Source organism: Bombus vosnesenskii, unplaced genomic scaffold (genome assembly GCF_011952255.1).
Source record: "Bombus vosnesenskii isolate JDL3184/JDL3185 unplaced genomic scaffold, Bvos_JDL3184-5_v1.1 scf7180000013316, whole genome shotgun sequence".
Classification (NCBI taxonomy): domain Eukaryota; kingdom Metazoa; phylum Arthropoda; class Insecta; order Hymenoptera; family Apidae; genus Bombus; species Bombus vosnesenskii.
The window spans coordinates 5,076,275-5,100,743 of record NW_022882962.1 but is presented as its reverse complement, the minus strand read 5'-3'; the positions used below and the strand labels follow the sequence as shown (position 1 = coordinate 5,100,743).

General features: G+C 44.8%; 2 protein-coding genes across 2 annotated transcripts; both read left to right on the top strand.

Moving 5' to 3' along the window:
* Positions 1-1,027: 1,027 nt before the first annotated feature.
* LOC117235606 (early nodulin-75-like) lies at positions 1,028-8,991 on the top strand. Its single transcript, XM_033497790.1, has 3 exons — positions 1,028-1,048; positions 8,417-8,795; positions 8,837-8,991. The coding sequence occupies exons 1-3, from the start codon at positions 1,028-1,030 to the stop codon at positions 8,989-8,991; spliced, it is 555 nt and encodes a 184-aa protein (XP_033353681.1).
* Positions 8,376-21,121, top strand: LOC117235329 (cyclin-dependent kinase 5 activator 1). Its single transcript, XM_033497233.1, has 4 exons — positions 8,376-9,604; positions 10,393-10,635; positions 20,449-20,745; positions 20,884-21,121. The coding sequence occupies exons 1-4, from the start codon at positions 9,158-9,160 to the stop codon at positions 20,977-20,979; spliced, it is 1,083 nt and encodes a 360-aa protein (XP_033353124.1). The 5' UTR covers positions 8,376-9,157; the 3' UTR covers positions 20,980-21,121.
* The last annotated feature ends 3,348 nt before the right edge of the window (positions 21,122-24,469 follow it).

The following is a 24,469-nucleotide window of genomic DNA, read 5'->3' as shown; positions in this document are numbered from 1 at the left end:
CTCCGATCGATGACAAAACGATTCCCCCTGTTCGTGTTTCGCAGAGAAACAAAGAAGAAACGAATATCTTAGAATTTTTCTAAGCGAATGTAATTTTAAACGCGATTCGTCTTCGTATCTATGAAATACGGACGTTCTGGCGACAACGAGGAACATGGAGATTATACCCTCGTCGGGCGTTGCCAGTTTATTGCGAACAATAAAAGCGGGCTTGTGTTTTTTTTTTCTAGAGCTGCGTACTTGTATCGGGGTCACATCGATAGACACACCGCGTGAACAAAACGCGGTTTCACGCCAACGCGACGCGAGCAAGCATTATATTTTTAGTACGCTTTTACAGCAGCCGCCCTATGCTCGGACACCTTGCACGCTGACTTTTTATCACGGTCCAATCGAAATCGCTCGGCCTGCAATCAGAGCTTCGTTAGCAGCCCTTTTATGCGGCCGGTTGACTACAGCGGCTAGACACCACCCACCCCTCCAGTCGATTTACCCCAGCCTGGCATCTACCTTTTCCTTGGACCTGTATCACGCTGTTTTTTTTTTCCTTTTATTACTATTTTCTCTCTACATTTTTCCTATTTTTGTTTGCGATTAATTGTAGGCCACTTCGTGACCCATTTCTACGTATTTATTTATGGAAGCAAAGCCTCTCTCATCCAGTTTACTTTGCTGGCCAAAGAAAGCAATGAAAATGTAAGAAGATTCTACGACAAGGGTAAAGTACGTGACGAAGAAACATACTTGGCGATAATTACGATCGCTTTATGAGTCAAAGGTATCGCCATGTATACAGCGTAGCGATCACTCGTAGCTTACAAATATTTGTACATTTAATAGAAATTTAAAAGTACAAAATGCATAAATACGTAAGAATATGAAAAACGTAATTAATAGACGAAACAAATCTGTATACAGGTTTCAGTGAGCTCTGTCGTATTTATAAAACTATCGATTGATATAAACGTTTGTAATTTCGTTGCTACGAGCGATTGCCAGAACGTTTGTATAAAACGAAGATAAAAACATGGTAATTACTATTAGCTGGGTATCCCCCTAATAAACAGAAATTGATTTCTTCGAAGGAAGAATAGAACTCGTAAAGCTGGAGTTTAAAATTCATTTTTCTTTGTTGCCCTAGCCAGAAGCAATTTCACGCTCGGCAAATATCGCCAAGCACTATGCATGTTGTTCCTTTTCGCGTTTCTTTTTGTTCGATCGTCGTGGTAGTTTTTGGCGCGAGCCAGCCGGGATTTTAAGACCGCAATTACCACCCCGAATTAATGGATAACTCGTGTTTGTTCCGTTTGCATGGCCATCCCGCTTCTCGTCGCGTTGGCTGCTTGTTAAAGTACGCAAGAAACAGCTACATTTTCCATTTCGTCTCTCTTTCCTTTCTTTCTTTTTTTTTTTTTTTTTTTTTTTACCAAAACTACCAACGGTAGATGTGTACGCCGCTTAATTAATTGGAGGGTTCTTCGTATCGTGTCTGAGCCGTGGCTGTCTTTACTACTCGCTGGCACGCAACCAACTCGTGTTTCGTCCTCGAGTGATTACCGACGAATATTTTGTTGACGAATCGGAGAACGCCCGCGTACCTGACGTGCGTTCGAGCTACACGATTCTTCTGCTCGTTAGTATGACGTAACGTAAGGGAAAATTCAATTAGACGATCGTGCGTTTGAATAATTCAGCCGGTTGGTTCCAGGTCCAAGCAAGGGAGCGAAACTTGGATTAATGCGAATGGTTAGACAGCGCAATTTACATAATATTTCAGGTTCATTATCGTGAGTTATGGAAAGGATAGAGTTAGACGGATTATTTACACGGAACGTATTCTCCTCTTTTCTGCGAAATTATATTTCAATGTAAGTTTAGATTAGATACACGTAACGTACGCGATCGTGCGAGCTTCTTAGAATTCTTCGAACCTAGACAGATCCCATCAGGACGTGTGGCGAATCGAACGACGTTTCTCTCACCTCGGTACGAGAAATACATCGACCTTCCGATATTAATAGAATATATGTATCCAGAAATCCGGCGCGACCGAGGAAGCCTCGGAGGATCCATTCGGGTCAGGCAGCCTGGGAAATCCTTTAAAGCCGAGAGATCTCGGTGATTCCATTTCCACGCCGACCTGTTTACCTTCTGCTCGAGACCTCGCACGAGTTCTTCTATTCCTTACGGTCGCGCCTCGAGCGGCTCTTCACCGTGGATCAAGCGTTCCTCGTTTCAACCTGTTTGAATATTCCTCCGGAAACGTATTTAATAATGCGCTGTATTTGCATACTTTAAATAGAACTTTAATCATTTCGGAATACCTCTTAATACAATTTTTACAGAGATCTCCGGTTATGCTTCTTTTTCTTTTCGCCAGTTCCTTTTATATTAGTTCGGAAGATTTGAACTTTGAAAATCGCAATTTTATGGCAGTTATAAAAGTCGACGTTCCTTCGTTTCGCTGCTCGGGCAATAGTCTACGAACGGTCGCCGGCGGAACGTGTTTAATATGTGGAACGACATGCTTGCTTTAATATCGCTGGAAAACTTCCTGGACGCCTGAATGATGAACGCGTGCTGGTAAATTAGCGGGGCGAGTCTGCGCCGCGAAACTATTCGCTCCAAGACGCGCGTGCATCTTTAACGCTTCGACCGGGTCACTCGTTCGCGGCTTGCACAGAATCGCGGAAAGTAACTGTGAAATTTCTCTCGCGGAGTCTCAACGACCAGGAACCTTGTAACAGTTTCTCATCCGTGTACGTAGTTCTCGTTTAGAAGGAAAGTGGAACTCGAAGAACACTCGCAGCTGGTCGTTCCCCGAAATAAAACCGTCGAAAATTGACGAGCGAAGCAATCGGGCATGATTAATCGTTTATTCGAGCGAATTGCGAATCGTTGGAAGGGAAAACGTTACGGGAGAAACTAAAATAATTTTCGCAATCGAGGAAGCCTTTAAATTCGCGCATAGGGTAGATCGATACGCTTTGCTGGCGGCGTGTGGATTCATCTTTTAATAAGCGACGCTTCTTCCCTTCTCTCGCGTCTCCTCGATGACCGGTCAAGAACGCGATGCATTTATCAGGCGAGGTCCGTAAACGTTTCATCGATTTCTCGATATTTTTCCATTTTATATTTCATCGTTGCAGCTGTCTCTTTGTCCTCGCGTTGAACATCGCAGAACAAGATTCTGGATCTTTCCATCGTGTCGTTAGACTCCATTCACCTGGTTGTTAAGTGAAACGTTAATTAGCGCGTGGTTAATCGATGAAACTGCCCCCGATCGTTTCTTCTCGTTCTCTTTTTTTTTTTCACCCTCGCCTGGCAAACTTAGTCCACGGTACCGACGATAATCATATCTGTAACACGTTCCCAACCTTGTTTCGGGATAATCCTCCAAACGTCAAAGGTACGATCCTCCCTACTGAGAAATTGTAATAATAAAAATTCATAACTTTTCGTGGAAACTTTGTAGGTTTGCAGTGGTTTACCTTTAGAAATTTAAATTGTATATACTAATTATTGCTATATATATGTGTTACTATGAATTACTGTGTTTTATTGCTATATTACCGTAAAGCGTACAATTTACTCTTATTTTTAGGTGTTAACAATTGCCCTTCTGGCAACATTACGACGCGAAAGACTTCTTTGAAAATACTCATTAGAGAGGATTAACCAAAGGCACGCAATTAGTAGGAAACGAAGCGAATTCCCCCGAATGAAAGAAATTGCATTTCGAGTGGAAAATTTCGTGATTCGAAGGTAGTTTTAGAGATGAAAATAGGTGGTGTCCGGTGGGATGTTCGATCAGCTTTTATGGAATGTGCTCGGTAGGTCGAGCAATGGAAGTAAAATGGAAAAGGTTCATACGTTGGGTGTCTTATCGAGATAAATGTTGTCTAGTCACGTTTCGAAAGCGACGATGAACGTTAAGTAACAATGAAGACACGTTGCCTCTGTGTAGGTTTCGTCTCTATTTATCTTTCGAGTAGTTCAATTTGCAAGTACGGAACAACATTGATATCGTGCTTCTGTGTACAATTCTTGGAACAGTGGAGTTTTCCTATTTCAAAGCTAAGTTCGTGAAATTATCAAATCAACGTGAATCATCGCTTCGTAGAAAATATATATATATATATATATATATCGTAGTTTCTTAAATATATATACATTGATGATTTACAGAAAATGTTTGACAATGCAAAAATAAGGAAAGGTTGCTGCAAGCTCGATAGCCCCATAATCAAATGCGATAGATATACGAGGCAAGTTGTTGAGTATATAAGCTTGTAAGCTTATCTCAAGTTTACGATACGGACAGCGTATTTGTTATTTTTGAAAGATTGCTTTTCAGCTTTCTGAATATCAACGATTGAATTTCTCACGATGCACCTTACAAAGTTTGCAACCTTTAACTTATAAATCTTAAGCGCTCGACGTGTCCGCTCAATGGCAAACAATGTGTCATAAACTTCGACAGTAGACCACCGGACAATATCGCTAACAGGACGTTACGCTATGTACCCTCAACACGGTACGCACACGAGGCACAATTCACGAGACGCTCACGACATTTCGACGATCATATTATTGAACGTTATTGAACAGACATAGATTCTCACCTCATGGAAAGGCTCCTTAGACCGTCGCCTAAAGTATAAACACCACACGCTTCGAGAATAAAACAGATCCAATCATATAAGAATCACAACACTAGAACTACACGAAGCTAACTTTCTATCAAAACCTGTCAAAATGACTGGTCTTTAAAAAAATACGTAATAATATAATATTTTTATATTTATTGATTTATTACTTTCTTACTAATATTATTGTATTTATTATTAGTATTATTAATCCATCCGCGACCATGATCCCTAAACGAGGGTTGACACATTTATAAAATCGTCGAACCAGTCATTTTGACTGGTGTGGTATTTCTGATGTTAGCATCTAGCGATTTAACGATCGATCTGGAATTTTCTTGATAACTGATATCATCGTATCGAATGATGCGCGGTAAAAGTTTTAAAAACGCGTGGGGAGTTGTAGAAAACGAGGAAACTGGTTAATTGGAGTTGGATAAACAGATTGCAGGACCCTTTTACACTTTGACAAGCGCCAGTCATTTTGACTGACATTGGTATAAGTAGCCTTGATATAAAATTATTTTGAATTTGAATACATAAAAAACAAAATAAAATTCGTTATATTATTCTTTTAGTTATCGTTGCGAAAGTCATTACACCATTGAAGGGAAAAGATATAACACGAAGTAGGAATTTTAAAATAAATTTGTAAAACCAGTCAATGTGACTGGTGTGGTAGTTTTAGCGTTGACACTCTTCAAAAGGGACTTCAAAATAAAAACGACGTACAAATTATAATCATACTGCAACTCTTCAAATAGACGTACAAAATCACAACCGTAGTAAAACTCTTTAACCTCTTAGGTGCGGTTGTATTTTGCGCGAGGATGTTTCTCTCTACTGCAGAGTTTTACACGAATTACACGTAAACGATACAGTATTGCGATAAGCAAACACATTGGAACGAAGTTCAAAGTTTGATAACTAAATTATAATTTTTCTTCAAAATATGATGCGTATACTTTAAATTTAATAATTTACTTTAATAATTAATAATACAATTGAGCGTGATATATTTTAAAGGACTGCCCCACACATAGACTCACGTCACAATTTTCACGCTCATAGCGCGATAGTGTCTTTCAAATTTTTCTTAGTTTTCTATTTTGGAGCGATATTTTCAGATTGAAGATTCTACAAAATTATAAGGATACGCATTGGCATGTTAAAAAGAGCATCTAACAATGGTATATTTGTTTTAACGAAAAGCAACGATTGATACCTGATAATGGCGTATCAAAAACAAAGACTATATATTCTGTCTGTATATTGTTGACACTGTTATAAAATGTTGTGAAGCAAAACAAATGAAAAAGATTATATAGTTTGAACAGTGAGCAAATGAGTCAGTAAAGTGACTCACAATAAAGTCGTAACACAAGATGACATCCGCGAAAGCCACTATAGTGGCGCGTCGTACCTAAGAGATTAATCTATCCTCCACCTTGAGCGCTAATATCGTCCAAGGTTCGTGACCCCAACCGAATTACTGCGATTTAACCGATCGTCGACTAGTTGAGAGGCCGCAACGCGGCTACATATCCGATAGATGAACAGAAAACGTAATAAAATGTTGCAGGTAGAAAAGGTGTCATGACCTTTCTCAAAGGCTTTGAGGAATCTACGTTACCTTCGCGAACCATGACGTATAATAATCTATATTTTGCAACGATGAAAGATTTACTTGTGATACACGAACGCGAATCTCCAAAGTGTCCTACTGGGTTTATTAACTGCCACACGATCCTGAGAATCGATTACGCTGCTTCGAAAAACATTTGTTTTTGACGAATGTTTAGCGAATGGTTGTAGAAAATTCTTAATAGTTAAGGCATATTGACCGTTATGCTAAGAAAACAGAATTTTCTCTTTATAAATTTCTTAGATCTCCTTCATCTTCGTGAATCTCGCGCGAATCTTCGATAGAAAAATATATATATACACTCGTAGTTCGTAGCACTTGTAGCAAGTACAAGATCGTTCTCATCGATCATTACGATCAATCTAATCCGCTCTTAAAAAAGCATCGACGCGTTCGTATCGAAACACTTGGAAAACCCCATGAAAGGAGAGCGTAGAGAGGAGGCAAAGAGTTAAAAAGGCATGAAAGGGTATAGGTATAAAATTGCTCGCCGAGTCGAAAACCGCATAGCGGGAAGCAACCCCCACTCGGCAATGGCTGTTCTCCGCGAGGTAGAATCTCGACCTACGTTCAGGTCCCGCGGTCGCTTCCGGCCAAACATTCGCGTAAGGGCCGCGGGGTGAGAAGGTGAGGGGCGGTTATTCGTAAATTCGCAAGTAAGCTAGAGGTGGAGAAGCGGGCGTCGCGGCGTCGAAGGAAACGAAAGAAATGTTTGGGCGTATGCGGCGTGGCTAGCCTCTCTTCGTTTCACCTTCGTGGTCCGTACTTCACCCTTCTGTTCGGGGGTCCCTTGCCGTTCCGTGTGTTCTCTCTTTCCTTCTCCGTGTTCCTTAATCTCCTTATCTCTGTCTCTGTCTTTCCACCCCCGTGAAATCGACGTAGCGCGTTTATCGAACGACTGCGCGCGCACCGATAACAGGGATGGGGCGTGCTACGTGTTGGTTGGTCGTAGAAAGTCTGGCGGTGGACGAACGGACGAACGAACGAACGAACAAACGAACGAACGAACGAGAGGACCGAACGACGACAACGACGAGGACGAGGACGAGGACGAGGACGAGGACGGTGACGGCGACGTCGGCGAACACGGCAGCCAGCAGACACGAATCGGAGCTCGCCGCGCCACTGGTTCCCCACTAGCTCTGTCAACATACACGCAGCCCTCGCGCGTTGTCAACAGTGACAGGTCGTGTCGCGTGAGCCGTCAAAGTGTTCGACATTCGCCGTTGGGAAGAGTGAATTGCGTCGTTAAACGTTCGTCCGATCGAAGAAGAAACTAGAAGAGAGACAAGGCAATCTGGGATTAAGAGGAAGCTCTTAACGAACGGTGGATTTTCTCTGATTAGCCGAGAGGTTCGAGAAAACAGGGTGGTAAACAAAGAAGCGTTCGACTGGTCCGAGAGTGAACGGCGGAGTGAACGTTCTCGTGGATGATTTGTTATTGGCTGGCATCGATCTATCGGCAAGGGAGATTCGAGCCAATCTACGAAATCGGATCCACGAGAACCGCGTGGAAGCAACGGCTGGAAAGTGGTAACCGAGAGTGCGGCGAGAGTGCAGCGAGTGTGCTGGTGAACGGCACGGAAGTTGGGAAGGATCGTGAAAGGGAAGAGAGTTGCCAGAAAAAGGGGTGTACGCGTCCCCCTCGGATCAGACTAAGAGGGAGAACGGAGTAATATATCTGGTGAGGTAATTCGGTGTGTCGCTTCTGTGTTTTCATTCACCCGATTGATCCTCCCTCCGAAAGGCGGAGGGCGGTGAGGCATCGATCGCTCGCCATTTTGCACGTCGACCGACATCTTCTCCACGCAGCGACGACATTTTCCCTCGTGACAAGCAGCTCGAGGAGGGAAGTTTTCGCGAACGAAACGACCAACGAAACGATCGAGAAAAGAGTGTGCGCCGACTGTACGATATTTCTTGGTGGACTTGTTGGTTTATCGATCGCGGTTGGTCGTACGACGTTCTTCACGGTTTTCTCGCGGAGGAGAAAATACGCGATCGCGTTAACGGTAGCTGACGAGACAGACGACGGGAAGAGGGGAGAAGGCGACGAAAACAGAGGCGAGAAGTTCGATAGGAAGTGCAGGTAAAGGAGGAGACAGGGTCGTTCACGTCGCAGGTAGAAGTCAGCAGGCTGGGAGGTCGGCTGAGCGAGGTGGTGGGTCCCGTCGTGGAGGAGGCCATCGAGCCAGGGGATGCCACCCCGTTGACGGGACCCTCGAGGGAATCCTCGGTTCCTCGAATCCCCCCGCCACCCCCGCACCGCGTTACAACATTGAGACCACCGAGACCTCCGCCCACTACGTCTCAGCAAACACAAGATTCGGGTCATCAGACCCAGGAGCTGAACGCGGACGCTGAGAATTCGGGTCATCAGACCCAGAATCCTGGACAACAGACACAGAGTCCGGAACAGCAGCCGCACAATCCGGATCACTCGACTCAAAACCCCGCTCATCAGAATCCTGCTCAACAGTTTCAGAAAACGGAACAACATAGTCAAAACCCGGGTCACCAGACTTCGAATCCCGGCCACCAGAGCCAGAACACCGGCCACCAGAGTCAAAACCCAGGCCACCAGAGTCAAAACCCAGGCCACCAGAGTCAAAACCCAGGCCATCCGAGTCAAAACCCGGACCACCAGAATCAGAACCCAGGCCATCACGCCCAGAACCCAGGACAGCAGACGACTAATCCGGGCCAAAATCCTGGACATCCGACTCAAAACGTAAGTCGACAGGGTCAGAATCCCAGTCATCAGGCGACGCAGACGCAGCAACAGCCACTGGCACCGTCGCAACAACAACAGCAACAACAACATCAACAACAACAACAACAACAAGAGAACCGACCCAGCAGCATGGGTACGGTGTTGTCGTTCAGTCCGCGTGACAGACGCGGTTCCGTTTATCCGCCAACGGGACATCAACATCCCGCTGACTTCACGTTGAACAATTTCAATTACGAGCAGTTGAACAATGCGAAGAATCGGGAGAACAAGAGTGGCGTCGCTACAGTGGCGCCGGCGCCGCCCACGAACCATCCGCCTACGAACAATAACTCGTTGCAAAACAATAATATCAATTTGAATAACAACGACAATGCGAGAATTATTTCGGAGAAGAACGCGCTCGAGAAGAACTTGAAGAAGCATTCTTTGTTTATAAACGCGCTTTCGTGGAAACGGTTCAGCACGTCGAACAACAACAAGAAGAAGCTCGACAATAAGAACAAGAATATCGGCTTTAGGCAGCCGCTCGATAACATACCCATCGTCGATAAGAATAAGAACATACAGACGCCTCAGGTGAGTCTCGTTCTTTTTTGTTTTCTTAGTTTTTACCAAAGATACAGAATATTTGCGGCCGTTTCCTACTTAATTAATTTATCGATATCAAATTCGCAAAAAATATCGATGGTACCAAATATTCGTACTATATTTTGAACTATAATTTTATAAATGCCATGCTTTTGGTTTTTCGCGAGACAGTCGTGTTATGAGTTGCGCTTTTGCGCCAATGTTCGCGAAACGTCAAAACGAACGAAAAGCCAATGGCATGGCACCCGTCAATCATATCGAGAGCTTAAAATTTTCCAAACGATAGGAAGAAAGAAACGCCGTTGCATAGTTTACGGCATACGGCATAGTTTGCGTGGCGATTGCGGTAAAAGTGGCCCATTTTCGTGCAAATGTCCGCGAATCAGCCTCGAAACTGACTTGGCAGTCTCGTGCGAAGAACGTCGAAGGTGCTTTGACCCTAGATACGATCGAAACTATATCGATCGCGTCGATGTTTCCCTTCGTCTATTGCACAGGTACACACGCGTACTTTTTCCTTCCCTTCGCGAAAAATTTCTCCAAACGCAACATTGCTTATTCAGAGACGTGTTCAACTTTCATCGTTCTAACTCTTCAAGAATTTCAGTTGAAAGCGGAAGTCGAGACTCCCCTATCGATAAGGAATTATTTATCGCTAGCCACGCTGTGAAATCCGCTACTCTCCCTCTCTCTCTCTCTCTCTCTCTCTCTATGAAAGATAAATCCTCTCCCGCGAGTACTTTTACGAAGATTAATCTCCTATTCCCTTGGAGCAGACGAAACCACCGGCGTCGAACAACAATCATACCACGCACAACCCGACGTGCGAGAAGCTCGTACAGAAGCCTTTACCCCCGAAGCCAAGGAAAACCGTGATTCAAGCCTCGACTTCGGAATTGCTCAAATGCCTCGGCGTCTTCCTTCACAGGAAATGCACTCGTTTAAGAGACTTCCAGGCCGGCGACGCTGTCATGTGGCTGAGGACCGTCGATAGAAGCCTATTGCTTCAAGGCTGGCAGGTGAGTCATTGAAATAACTTTAACGTTATATCAACGATGCGGCAAGGTAGACTTACTTCGATTACACGACAAATTTCATCGTTCTCTGCAAAGTTTAAGATTGAATTTTAAGATGACCGAGACTTAGATGACTCGAATAATTCTACCTAACTATATCCTTTTGGTCCTCATATTCCTTCGATTCCACCTTAAAAACTTATCGTTAGAAACTTTTATCGATATGAGAATTAGTTTGCAGGCAAGCAACGCGGTCACGCTCGATAACGAAAGCCAACCAATTAACGATAACGCGATAATCAGTGTTTATCCCATCGACCGTCCTAGGTACAACCTCGTTAAAGTTCATCGTTGGAATATCATTTATAACGAGTGAATTAAGCGAGACACCAGGCGATTCAGCCGTTCGGTATCATATTATCGTCGCCATTAGCGGCTGACGAGAAGCGCGAGAGACGAAAGGTTCGATCAGCCTCGATGATCGAGAACAAACTTTTGGTCGCGCAAGATATTTGCCCTGCAGCTCAGCCAAATCCTCCTCGACATCCGTCTCACACCGACTCGATGCATATTGGGGGAGCATGGCGAAAAAGAGAGGCGAACGAAAGTGTCGTTTTGCCATTTAGGCGATACGAGATTCGCCACGCGTCTGAACAGTGAGAGCACCCTCGACTCTTTTCCTATCGAAACTCTAAAGCTCCTTCCATCGTTCGAAATGCTCCACAGGGTGCATGCATACGCGATGACCCACGGGAATACGTGGCTCCGTAATGAGAGCCGCCGAGGCCGCAGGTTAGTCACAATATGCCACGAAGGGAATTCAACTTTTTCCCTCAACGAAACACCAGCTTCCATTTAGACAGATCCATATGGTACTTGGCGGCGCAATGAACTGTTCGTTGCACACGTACAACGTGGGACACGCATTCGAGGTACAGGATCGATCGAGCGAACTGCTCGCGATTTCCCTTCGAATTCGTTTCGATTTTACCGCCAAATCACGCTTCTATGCTAATATCGCGGCTTATGCAAATGTTATGAACTTGTAACAGGTTAGATTACTCGTTCGTTTGGCTTTCAGGTTTTCAGCAATAACTTTGACGTATCTCTGCTCGTTAACAAACGTTCGCGTATGTGTAGGAGAGCGAGTACTCTGGACGTAGAACGAAGTTGATTTTCGTGTCTAGTTTGTCGGACATACCATTATCGCGTGTCGCTTCAGACACTCTGAATAGACGAGAATTCCATTTTCGATGTATTGTTGCAAAGTCGATCAACGCGCAAGACGTTGAAAGCGAAAGGAACACCGACTCTTTTGTCATTGGAATATGTGGTTGTCGCACGATGAATCGTGGGCGAAGGAATGAAAAAATTATTAGCGATATAGAAGCTGCCTCGATTGTTTCTGGTTTCTACAATAAAATCTCGGAGAGAATGAAACATAATAGCTGCTAATAACAAATTGGGTCAAGTACTAGCGTAGAATTAAACAATACCTTGAATTCAAGACTACCGCGAATTTATCGTTTTATTTTCGCCCACGGAATCGACACGAACGTTCTCCGATATCTAACCTGCTTTCTACAAGCTGATGTTTTTCCAGAATCAACATATTCCTTCGTGCGACGTATCTCGTTGTAAACCACGATTCCTTCCACTGTCCTTTTTCTTTCGCAGCTACGAAGGTCATTATCGATTATCCAGCTTACGAGCTATCACGCAACGTTGCATTAGGTTTTGCGGAAAACCATCGTCAATCTGCCCACGAAAACGATATTTACTCACCCATTGACAAGCGACTCCTTCGTCATCGGTGACGTTCGCGTCCCTGCTATCTTAAGCACAATGTCATCACGTTCACGCGAATCGGATAATTATCACCGATCACGTAAAAACATATAATACTTCCACGCTTTCTTGCTCTATCCACCGTTCGAGCAACCTATTTGTCTTTTTCAGAAAAAACTTCATGCTCATATTTTATTGCTTACGAGTTTCGAAATTCTCCAGATCTTAACCGGTTATTCGAACCTGACAGTTCCTTAATCAGAATTTTCAATTAGCCGAGTTTTGATCCTTGCGAATACGAATACGAGAAACTTTGATTTTTAAATATTCTAACATGTGAGACTATACGATACCGAACGATTTCCTACGTTGATAAGTTCGTCGCGTTTATGGCGCACGCTGCCGATAAAGTCTCCCCCTCGAAACAAATGCAACGAGGGTTCAGTTTATCTTTCCATTCAAAAAATCCTCCGTTAACGACTTTATCCTAAATGCTTCGCCATGACATCCTTCTATCGTGCAACGATGCGTCAATTCTTTTATCGCTGTAAGTCGAACATCGACAGAGAAGAAGAGGAATGGTCGAGGAATAGCTCGAGTCTTCTAAAGTTGAACTATCTATATTGGGAACAGGAGAGATTCGACTGGAATATTGATATGGTCGTGGCGCTAATCCAGTTTCGAAGGTTCGATCGAAATGCGACATTTCCATCGGCACGCGGCCGCGCGTTTTGCGTCGAATTGTTAACATCGATCTTTAGATTCATCCCTGAAACGTCGCGCCAACAACGATCGAGGAATTATCTCTTTTATTTCCTTTTTTCTGATCATAATGCATTAAGCGTACTGTACATGGTAATTTGCATATATACAAACATATATATACAAAAATTTGATTTATTGTCTTAGCTCATGCATTTTTGCATCCATAAATCTTCTATAAACTCGTGAATATCTACAATCTGATCTATGTTTTTTTAATTTCGCGCGTCATCGTTCGAAACGTCAGCGAAAGCCAATGAAAAACTACGCCAAGCTTCGTTCCTAGAATTCTTGCGAAGAAACGCAGAAAGCAATCCCCTTTCAGCATCTATCGAGGAGCTATCTGTGCAAAAGTCACGAGTATGCGGTATTCCACGATGGTAGACGTTCGGGAGGGAAAGTAGCATCGATATAAACGTGCAGTCACGCACACGTCGATTCGTAATAAGGGTAGCATGGAGCCCATCCACGTGCGTGTGTTTATTCGTTCGAACGAGTGTACAGCGTAGGTAAATATACACAGAGCCGCAGCTTTCGCTGTCGAAGAATCTCTCTAGCGATCGTCGTTACCCTGTTTTTCAACCCCAAATCCTACTAGCCCTTACTCGAACGTTAAGCACTCGCGTCAGTCCCTGCTACGAGTATTCAATTTCCTGGCCGCTTCTCCTCCACGTTTGATATCGCGAACCTGCCTACGTGACATCACACACTACGTAAAATCCACCAGAATTATCAGCGGAATAATTATTTTTAGCGCGATACTCGGCCGTTACGTTATCATCCACCCTTTTTCAGTCACCTACTTTCCTCCGCGGGCTCTCTATAATAAACTGACTAAAATCCTTTTATAGCTAGGCTCGACGCTTTTCTCCATTCCCTAGTTCATCTCCCATGCGGCACTAATTCGCTCGTACTACGCGTACAGCGCGTATATATGTGCTTTTTTTTTTCTCGGCCAGAAATTGGAACGCCGCGCGGTTAATTATAAAGAACGGTCGCGAATCGATAGGGGGAGGGGGCATCGAAGAGGGTGGTTAAGGCGCCGCGGTAAAAAAATGTGTGCAGCAATGTGCAGCATCGGGGAAACTGCGTGCCAGGGTGGGGGTGGAGGGTCACGTGCGTGGAGCGGCAACGTTGCAGAACCACCCCTTAACCAGCGCCGTGTGGAAATATGCGGGGGACCTCGCTAGGGACGTTCACCCTTCGGTTTTAATTGCAACGGGGAGACGACCTCTTCCCCGAACCCCAGAGCTTCTTACCCTCGAAAGAAGAAGCTTCCAGCCAAGGGAAAGGGGATTACTTAAAAAAATTGCAGCTTTCGTCAGCCGTTTGCCAGCGTACCATAGGTTTATCGACACGATGCAACCACGTTACCCTACTTTCGGAAACTAGGATTTTTGGGGAGGAAATGTCTGCAGCAAGGAATGTCGAAGAAGCTCGCAGCTTCCTTGATAAAGTAGTCGGTGTGTAGATTCAAAGGTTAGGATTTCGGGTGTCGTTGAAAGTTGCTCGTTGAGGGTGAACCCCAACTCGAACAGAGAAGTTTCGTAGTTGGAGTAGAACAGGGTGAAGTAAGCTTATTGCTGGATGTTGGACGGATCGTAGCTGCATCGAATTATCGAAAGCCCAGCTAGTGTTACGTAAAAGTTGCCTTTATCGATTCCTCGCTGCGAAACCGAATCGCTACTATTATTAAATATCGGACGAAAATTTCTTTTATCCGTTAGGGCTGGAAAATCGTTCGTCTATAAAAAATGTTTGCCCTAAATATATTTTTATTTATACGTAAACGAACGTCAGGTAAACGGTTCGTAGTATGGAGAAAATATTTAAAAAAGGGAATGGGAAAAGCTTACTTTGCCACTTTCTCTGAAAATAATTTAAAACTCAACGAAGATGTTACTCCCGCCCATTCTTGTCAGGAAAGTTCAGAAATCGGGCGTTTCACAAGGACGATCGTTGCATACTTAATTAGTCGTGATTCGTGGTGACTTTGACGCAAGTAGGGCAATCAGATGCCCTGAATAATTTTCCATCGTGCTTTCTGCCACTTTTCCTTCCAGATGCCACTTAATTCGACGTTAAGTGGCGCGCATAACAACGACGGTCATCGAAGCGACGACTGTAATGGCGAAATATATGCTTCCTGAGAAGTTGCGCTGCTCGTACGAAACAGAGCAAAAAAAAAAAAGCAAAAGCTCGCCAATTATTGGAAAATAGCGGTAGTTGATATTTGTACTTTTCGATTTCAAAGTTGTTATTTCATTTTTTAACGAGGCAGTGATATCTGGATTTTTCTCGGCGTAACTTTGTGTACGTCATGTAGAAATAAAATAATGCGAAAGCACGCTCTTTTCACTCTGAGGTTTCTACTCGGCGACGAAGAACCGCAAATCGATCGTGCACGTGCTCAAATCTAATCAGTCAAGGGTGACACATGCAGTCCGCCCTAGAAACACACTCACAGCGAGGGCGTCGACAGATTTCGCACACTTGACACGATCAATGGTAAAATTGATGTTTTCACGGAACGCAGAATGACGAACAGCGTAAAAGGAAACAAATTATCACCAATACAATTATGTTCACTTAGCTTTTGTTCCGCCAAAATGACTATTTCACGATGACTCTCGAAACGTACGCTAACTACGCTAATATCGTCCTTCCAAAAAGATTATATAAAACTTATTCGTAATTCTACTTAACAACGAACTTTCGAAGCTTACGATCGGAATATTCCATGTCTCGTGGTTAGGTAACCGAGTTTATTTTATTTGTTGCAACAGCGTTCCCGTGTCGAGTCGCATAATCTTCGTTCAGCGAAAACGTTGCCAAACTTTCAAACCGCGGCTTGGTCGTTCGATTTTTCGAAAAGGTTCGATCGCCGTTCTAACAAGATAGATTCCGATCTCGACCGATCAACGCCGATTTAATTTCGATTTAATCCACTTTCGCCGACGTGTTTGTTCGTTGAGAAAAAGCACGTGACTCGAGAGCAAGTGTGGCGATCGCGAAATACCGAAGCAGGAGCAACACGTAGATCGTTTAAGTTAGAACGTTAATCCACTTTGTCTAGACGGTAAATAGAAGAAGCTTGAACGTCATTGCGGAGAATCTCGTTAAAGGGAAACCATATGCCGGTGCAATCGTTTTTCGTGTTCACGATGTGGTCGGGTTGTGACGACAAAGGGAAAGCGCACGTGTAAGATAGCCTATCTTATTCTTTGTCAACAGGAAGCCAAATAAACCGATTCCGGATTCCACGGTATCACGATAGGTAATCGCTCGTCCATCACGCGCCCACGTGCTTAATTATCCTTGGATTATCTTTCCGTATGCAACGCGTGCACGATCGCGATCATATGTGAAGCTTCTCAGAAGCCAAATCGACTCTACATTTTATTCTCGAAAAATAAACGACTTACTTCCATACGTCCATTTATCGCAAAAACTTGACACAAGATGTAGGAAATTCCAAGATAAATTTAAAAACATAATATATGATCGTTCGCTAAGTATTTATTATAAGTATTTACTTGAGTCGTAAGAAATTAAAAAATAAAGGACGAACGAAAGAAAACCGATTCCTGAGTTTTCAAAACTCGTCCGATAGCTGAACGAGTGTTACCTGATATTCGCTGTCCAAATACTCTCCAGAGGCGGTATCGAATTCAATTATACCGAAGAGAGTGATGGCTCGAGTACGTTGTAACATCAAAGAGACACTTTCGTGCGGATGAGTGCGACCTCGAGTTGATTGGAGTTAAAAGCGTGTACCTGGTCGGGTTCTGGTCAGTCGAATTAAAGGTCCGTCACAGTCTCGTATGTACAGAGTCTCGAAAATTCAATTAGAACCGTTGAATCTTCGATAAGCTGATGAAAAACGCGGTTGCAGAGGTCCGTGTATGGATGCAGGCCGCTCACCCCAAGGGAATATCGACCGAGGGAACGAATATACCAGGCGGGTCGTGTGCTCCGTCGGCTCTGTATCGCCGTTTTTCTACCCTCGAAGGCTTTGCCACAGAGCCACGTTATACCCGAGCAGGTGAGCTCTGTGAACCGACCAAGACACGCGGAAACTCCACGGATACGTATCGAGTACATGGCTCGGTGAGGTCTTTATTTTAAAAATAAATCGCGCCTCCTTTGCCGTGCCATCGTGTTCTCCCCGTGTTCACCTCCGATACAGGCTACCAATTAATATCGAAAGTTATTATCTGTCCTGAAAAACGGAAATAGCCGGGCTATTAATACGTCGAAGCGCGATGTTTTGTAACTTAGCTGGCCTTTTTCCTCCTTTTTTTACAAGTTCGCGCGGTAAACCTCCTTCCTTTTCGCTAAATATCGATGGGTTTCCTTTCCTTCCTTTTGCGGGCTACTTTCCTCTAGTTCTTTGCTTTCTTTTCACCGTTCGCTCGGATCTTCTTCTTTTCTTCCTTTGCAACGTGCGCCACAATATCGTTAACGCGACCGCAAAGCTTCGGATTCTATTACGATAGTTACGGCTATCACTCGTGGCACACTTCCTGGATCCACCTGTTACGATTCGAGCAAACATTCGTGCTTTCTACAGCCTCCGAAGCAATCTTCCGCTCCGTGGATTTTCTATCATTAAGAAAATCATTAAGAGAGAGTGCTTTTCATCTACCGCGACATACGACTACGTACAGTTCCCTTTATAAGTATTAAGACACAGAAAATAAAACGTACCCCAAAAAGAATTTAAGACCTTTGCAAACTTCTTCTCTGCATTCTGAACCTTATCCTAACTCTGACCGATCAATCGTTTTCTTCGTAATATTGCTCACATTCGTTATATTATCGCGTTTTACGCGAGTGATCAGTAAATATTGTAATACTTGCGAAAGGGGGGGGGGGGGCGTATGTATCTAGTAGAAACACCGACGTCTCCGAGTATCGTGACACGTCAGAGTTGTTCGTTGGCATTGAGCCGTGTACCGGCGCTTTGTACCGCGTAACGCACGCGTTTAACGCGCTTAACGAGAAGGCGACGATGGCGGTGGTGCAACAACCGGCTGGGCGACAACGCGCTGGCAAAATCGCTGCTACCCAAGAGGAAACGCGTAGTATCGGGAGCATCGATCCTGTCAGGTCACCGCGGGGTCTCACTGCCGGTGCATCCATATGTGCATGAAACCACCTCCCTATACGCCGTTGAACCCTCGCCGATCGAAAGAACCGCCTCGCCTATGATCACCACCGTACGTTTTAATTATCACAAAGCAGTCGTTGTAATTGGAGAACTACGAGAGTGGGGCTAGAGATTGCTTCGAGGGTCAAAGACTCGCTCCGCTTTGAATATGAAATCGACGACGTATGTGTAGGTGTATGGTAGATAAATATACATGTGTGTACAGAGCGTTCCAGCAATCGTTTCTACCGACTTATTTTTTCGCGTAGTATCATTTTCTTCTCGATAATACTACAATTACTGTAACACTTTGTGTATACCTGTATGTACGATAGATACTTAGATCAAACGCGCAAAAAGTACCGAAATTCGATTGATTTTGAAACGGGTTTGTACGACATTAAAGAGACACTTATCTAATTAATATCTTTCTCTCTGAATATTTCAACGCTGTCGTGGTATTCGTGACAGCGATTGTGACGATCTAAGTTTAGCTTTCTTATAGCTTTTGTATAATATATCAACTATACTTGCGTATTACAGCGATAATATTGACGCAAAGAACGTATCGATGAAACGTTAAACGTTACCTGTGGAATATGGGTGTGTTTTGACGGATGTTTGTGTAAATATTGGTATTTACAAGCCACACGTATACGCGAGATAACTGCGTGTTAAGCGTAAAACGAATACGAAGCTAACGAAGAAATTATATACCAGCGGTTTAAGCGCACTCGACAAACCAATGCACTTTGACTTGAGCACTCTGGAACCAAACCGACCTACGCGCCGCGTCCTAATTCGCTAATGACTCGGAGGACTCGGTTTCTAGAGCAAGGAGAACGCCTTTGGTAAAGGACAGCTGACAAAAGTGGACGATTCCAGCCGCGATCGCTAATATTTAACACGCTAAGAACAGGAATAGATGTGTAGATCGTAATATGCGATATTAACAACTTCGTTTACGTAAATTGCCTTACGTCTGACGAGGAATTGATTGCCTACAATTTGAATCGTATAGAGTCTATACATCGATATCTTTTAAAATGTCAATTTTCTCTTTATCGGGGTGTAATTGAATATACCAAACTTTTACGTTGTCATTAGCCAGTTTTCGAAAGATGGCTACCTAAATTCAAAAGAATATTGGGTAATGCAATCGACGTTAGGAAAATTTTGCGATAAAGTTTGATGAAATTTCATTTTCATCAAAACAGTCTTCTCATGTACAAAAACTTCCACAACTGACCGCAGATGAATCTTCGAACCCTGAAAATCAAACTTACCACGCAGAACATACTTTGTTCTCCTCCACTTCCTAGTTACGCTCTATCTAACTAAATAAGAAACACGTACTTCCCAAAACCTACATATATCACCGAAAAGAGAGATACGAGAGCTCCGCTAAAATACAAAGTGCACCGAGGCAGAAGTATTCCGTTTAACAACGGCAAACAAATCGGAGAGTGCAGCGACGGGTCTTCGTGGAAACCGCGAAACATCGTTTCCCCGTGGACGTCACGATGAGAGGAAGACCCTTTGCAATCGAAGTATCGACCGCAGCCGGAGTGCTGAGTGCGACAATGCCGATTGCAATTTCGTAAGCGCGGCACGTAATGCGACACCGAGCGTGAATCATCCCTTTCTACCGGTGGACGAGTATCGTCTGCCTGGCAAGAAGAAGCACCTCGCTTCACCTGGATGCACGGGGCTGCGCCGGCGGAACAACAATACGTGCGCTCCCCTGCACCAGACATGCATCGAATGTCCGTCTAGCCCTCTATATTCGTAGAAATTCGATTTTACCTTGTTATTTTCCTTGGTCGTTGCTTACGATAACTCGCCTGGACGTTGATCTTTTTACGTCGAAGCTGAGGAAAATAGCGACAATACGTATTTAACGTATGGGCGATATTTATTGGCTAGGTTAAATACAAATATAAAGGAAGATGTATATATGAGAAAAGACAGGTTTAGTTAGTGTTGATATGTAGGTGTACATTACGCGTTACGATATTCGTTATTGGTTAAAAAAAAAAAGTGGCGAGCTATATATATGAAACAACATGGTTGAATGTTTAAAGTTGGTATTAATATAGAATGTTTTTCAACAGGATGTCGCATTCATTAATCCCGCCAACGTTGTGTTCATTTATATGCTGGTGAGAGAGCTGGTCGACGGAGACGAAGCGTCCGAGAGGGAACTTCAGGCGACGGTATTAACGTGTCTGTATTTGAGCTACAGCTACATGGGAAACGAGATCAGCTATCCCTTGAAACCGTTCCTCATCGAGGACAGCAAAGACAAGTTCTGGGATAGATGCCTGTTGATCGTCAATCGACTGAGCTCCGAGATGCTGCGGATTAACAGCGAACCAGGATTCTTCACGGAGGTCTTCACTGAGCTAAAGGTTTGTTATAATTTATATTATTAGTCCGCTTTTTAACACGTATGCGTGCTCTCTAGGTGCTCGATCGCGTTAGAATTAAAATTATACTATAAATTTTAATTACGTTTCGTTTAACCGAGTGCGAAATAAATGAAACAGGCCTGTGGAGCTGGTGATCGAGGTAGTCTGCCTGGTACTGGCCTCGAGCGGAGCCTCGTCGTCTCCGGAGTCGCGGTACCCACCAAGGCGGCTTGACGGAGCTACACACACTTGCTGGTGCGCATCGACAGGCACGGCTGCGACGTCACGACGCTCTGACGACGGCCGTCGCGACGACGAGGAGCTGCCCCCGCAGCTTGACCCCACAGCATCGACCTCGACCTCGACGTTGCATCGACAGCCTCATCAGCATCACCATCATCATCGATCTAGCCGCGACGATGGAGAGCCAAGCGGACGATGTCCGTCCTGTGGTCAGAGGCGACGCGAAGAGATTTACTATACCATCGAGGATCTGGACGCGATCGAGCCAGCGCCTCTCGAGTCCCAGAGAACGCCAACGTCCCAGAGGACATGCAGCTGTGACACGTCGGTCGACGCGGTAACCGATAGGGATCGTACTGATCTACGCAAGTACCGTAGCATCGATTCTAGATGGACCGACGGTAGCTTCCTCTCGCCGGACGACGCGATCTGGGACCTGAAGAAGCGCACCAGCGAAGGAACCGAGTTTCGATGGGCTCTACACACGTCCAGCACCGATCTGGATCTGGCCAAGAAGACGAGATGCAGCTGCCATAGCCTGACACCGGAGGACAAGAAATCGCACGATATCCAGCGAGGTGATCTCAGAAAGCATCATAGCGCGGAGACGGACAAATGGTCGGTCAAGCCGGATTACTTGCAAACGCCGATGCACGATCTGAGAAAGCACAGCAGCGACGACACCAGAATGGCCAGGGAAGCCAGGTGGCTTCAAGTTCCGGAGGTGTTGCCGAATCCAAAGCCAAGGTGCACTTGTCCAAAGTCGAAGATCTTGGCACCTTCACCGCCGTCGGAACCCAAGGAACCGCCTGAACCGGAGAAACCGACGATACAGGAGCCGGAAAAGAAACTGTACCATTCTACGTCGTTGACGGTGGAACGTAAGGAAGAGCGGGTTGTGCAGCTAGCGGTGGAGAGGCCGGAACTGAAGAAACACGCCAGCGAAGATACAAGGCTAGTGAAGACCGAGAGGGTCAGGGAGAGACCGAAGCTGGAAAGATCTCACGCGAGAGTCGACAGCCAAACATCGAAAAAATGGGGCGTGAAGGAGAAAGTGAGTAGCCCCGACGAAGGGAAAAAGATTCGATCCAGGTGGGCGATGAAACCGCACTTCTCTCTGCCCGTCGAGAAGAAGGACTCGAAATGGAGGAGTCAGGACTCCACGGAAGGGTTCAAGAGCAAGAGCTTGAAGGAACGGCCAAAGTACAGTATTCGAAGGAGCATGTCGCCAGAGCCGGATCCTCGACAGATGTCCAAGCTGGATAACAGAATCGTTCGAAGGTTGATCTCTCCAGAGATCACGATCACGAACGCGAAGTGGGCTCCGTACGAGGACGCTTCTCCTCTGCCGACGGTCGGGATTAAAAAACGGGAGCCGAAGCACATCAGCGAGATCAAGTGGACTCCTTACGACGGTTCACCGACGGAGGGTGGTGGCGGTAGTTTCGCGGTTCAAGAGCCGGAAGAACCCAAGTCCTGGTCGCCCTTCCACAACGTAACGCCTACGCATCATCCACCTCCAGAGGCGACTCCCTGTAGAAGCGACGACGAGGACTTTCGATGGAGAATTCTTAACCAAGTCTCCGCGTTTCCTATCTATCAAGGCGGCTGGAAGGACGAATCTCCAGAAAGAACTCCGCCTAAAAGGATACAGTCTCCGGTAGATCTGTCTCCGCCAATTTGGTCTCCTCAGGTTCCTGTCACTCCCGTGAAGAGACAGAGATCGCAACAACAACAGTACTCTCCGCAGCCTGTTCACAGGAAGAGTATCGTAAAGAGTCGTGGCTTGTCGAAGAAAAAGGCTCTAAGGGCTAGATCAGAGAGTAGTCATCAGAGCGAGGACAGATTGATACCGCCTACTGTGATCGTTCGCGCGGCTAGCGAGGAAGCAAAGGGCCGTCAGAGGCCGCAGTTGATGAGATCGAAAGCTTTGTTAGAGGTTCCCGTGACGATGGGGATTACCAAGAGATCGTTAAGCGAGGAGGTGCCCCGAATGCGTGCTCGTGAACGGGCACGTGCTCCTAATAGAGCTCGCAGCGAGGAGGTGCCCCAATACGAGGACCCGTGGTTTACTAACGACAGGTTAGCTGAAACGACCGAGTTGCGGGAATACGTGACGACGGTTTAAGTGGGGACGGTAGAAACGGTTGACGGTACTCGAAATCGAAGCGAAGGTATTTTATAATTAATTTCGTCCCTCCCTTTCGTCTATACGATGGGAAGGAGGGGTGGCGTTTCTCATAGTTAGCCCGCTTAGATATTTTGTACCGGTGTAGAAAAAAGAGAACGTTAAAGAGAAATTTGCGTGCAACTGCGATGACAAGGTTATTTCCGTCTCTGAGCCATACACACTTTGTTCAATTGCTGCTTCTGCTTCACTCATCGTCGACGCGTGATGAATGAGTAGCTAGGAATCGTACTGAGACCGTGGATTCATGAGAGCGAACGAACAAGGTGAGGAAGAAATTTACGAACACCATAAACGATGTATAGTTACCATTGAAGAGGAACGAAAGAACGAGAGGATAAAGATGACGTGAGAACGAGAATCTCGTGACGGCTATCCACGCTGGCGCAATTCCACATCGTTGGCCTACGAAACGAAGACTACGAATCGATTATTTCGAGCATATACCGAAAGAAAACGGTTGAAGTAGTAGTAGTTGAAGAGTCAACGATTCTTTCTATAAAAAAGAAAAAACAAGAAAAAAGTAAAAAAGAGATGTTAAAAACTGAGCGGATACACAAAGGTCGAGGCGAGGGGTCAAGTCAAGGACTAATCAAACCAAGTTCGCGTCACAACGCTTGGAAATACTCAAAACGAACAAACCAGAAATCATGGTAGCCCTCGTGTGAGCGCTCTTCTGATAAACGAAGAATGATTTTTCGGCTCAATAATACTGAACTTTTTCAGCAACACTGAGCACCGAAAAGTACAGCTCGACGCGTTAACGGTCGAACGTAATATTCGATTAAATGGTACATCCGACATAACGATAATAATACGAGCTTAGATGTTTAAGTATAGTTGATATTAATATCGAATACAAAGGAGAATGGAAAGGCGAGTTACAAAAACTATGCGGTTTGCGTGTTGCTGATGAAAGAGCAGACAGATGGAATACGAAAAAAGAATCGTAGGATAATCGAATGGAAAGGAAGACGAAACGAAACGAACGATACGATTAAAGTGCACTGTGAGGGTTATACGAGTATAAATCGGTCTCGTACCAAGAACGAGACGAGAGTATAAAAGTTCGTTCGGTGAGTCGTCGGGACTCGACGAGAAAGACATCTTTGTTACATATTCCTTTCTGTTTTCGCGAATAATATTAAAAATCGCGTCAACGACTCGTCGTCGTATAGTGAAAATAGTGGATCCCTCAGGGTCTCGGATGGATCGATTCGCGAATGCATAATACGCATAATTAAGTTCATACATGAAGTAAAGTAAAAAAGAAATGAAGAAAGGGGGCCGCTG

Coding starts and splice junctions, on each gene's coding strand:
- LOC117235606 (XM_033497790.1), top strand. CDS start 1,028: ATGGTAATTACTATTAGCTGG. Junction 1,049..8,416: donor TGGTAATTACTATTAGCTGG/GTATCCCCCTAA, acceptor TTCACGTCGCAG/GTAGAAGTCAGCAGGCTGGG. Junction 8,796..8,836: donor TCAGAAAACGGAACAACATA/GTCAAAACCCGG, acceptor CCCGGCCACCAG/AGCCAGAACACCGGCCACCA.
- LOC117235329 (XM_033497233.1), top strand. CDS start 9,158: ATGGGTACGGTGTTGTCGTTCAGTCCGCGTGACAGACGCGGTTCCGTT. Junction 9,605..10,392: donor AGAACATACAGACGCCTCAG/GTGAGTCTCGTT, acceptor CCCTTGGAGCAG/ACGAAACCACCGGCGTCGAA. Junction 10,636..20,448: donor TATTGCTTCAAGGCTGGCAG/GTGAGTCATTGA, acceptor GTTTTTCAACAG/GATGTCGCATTCATTAATCC.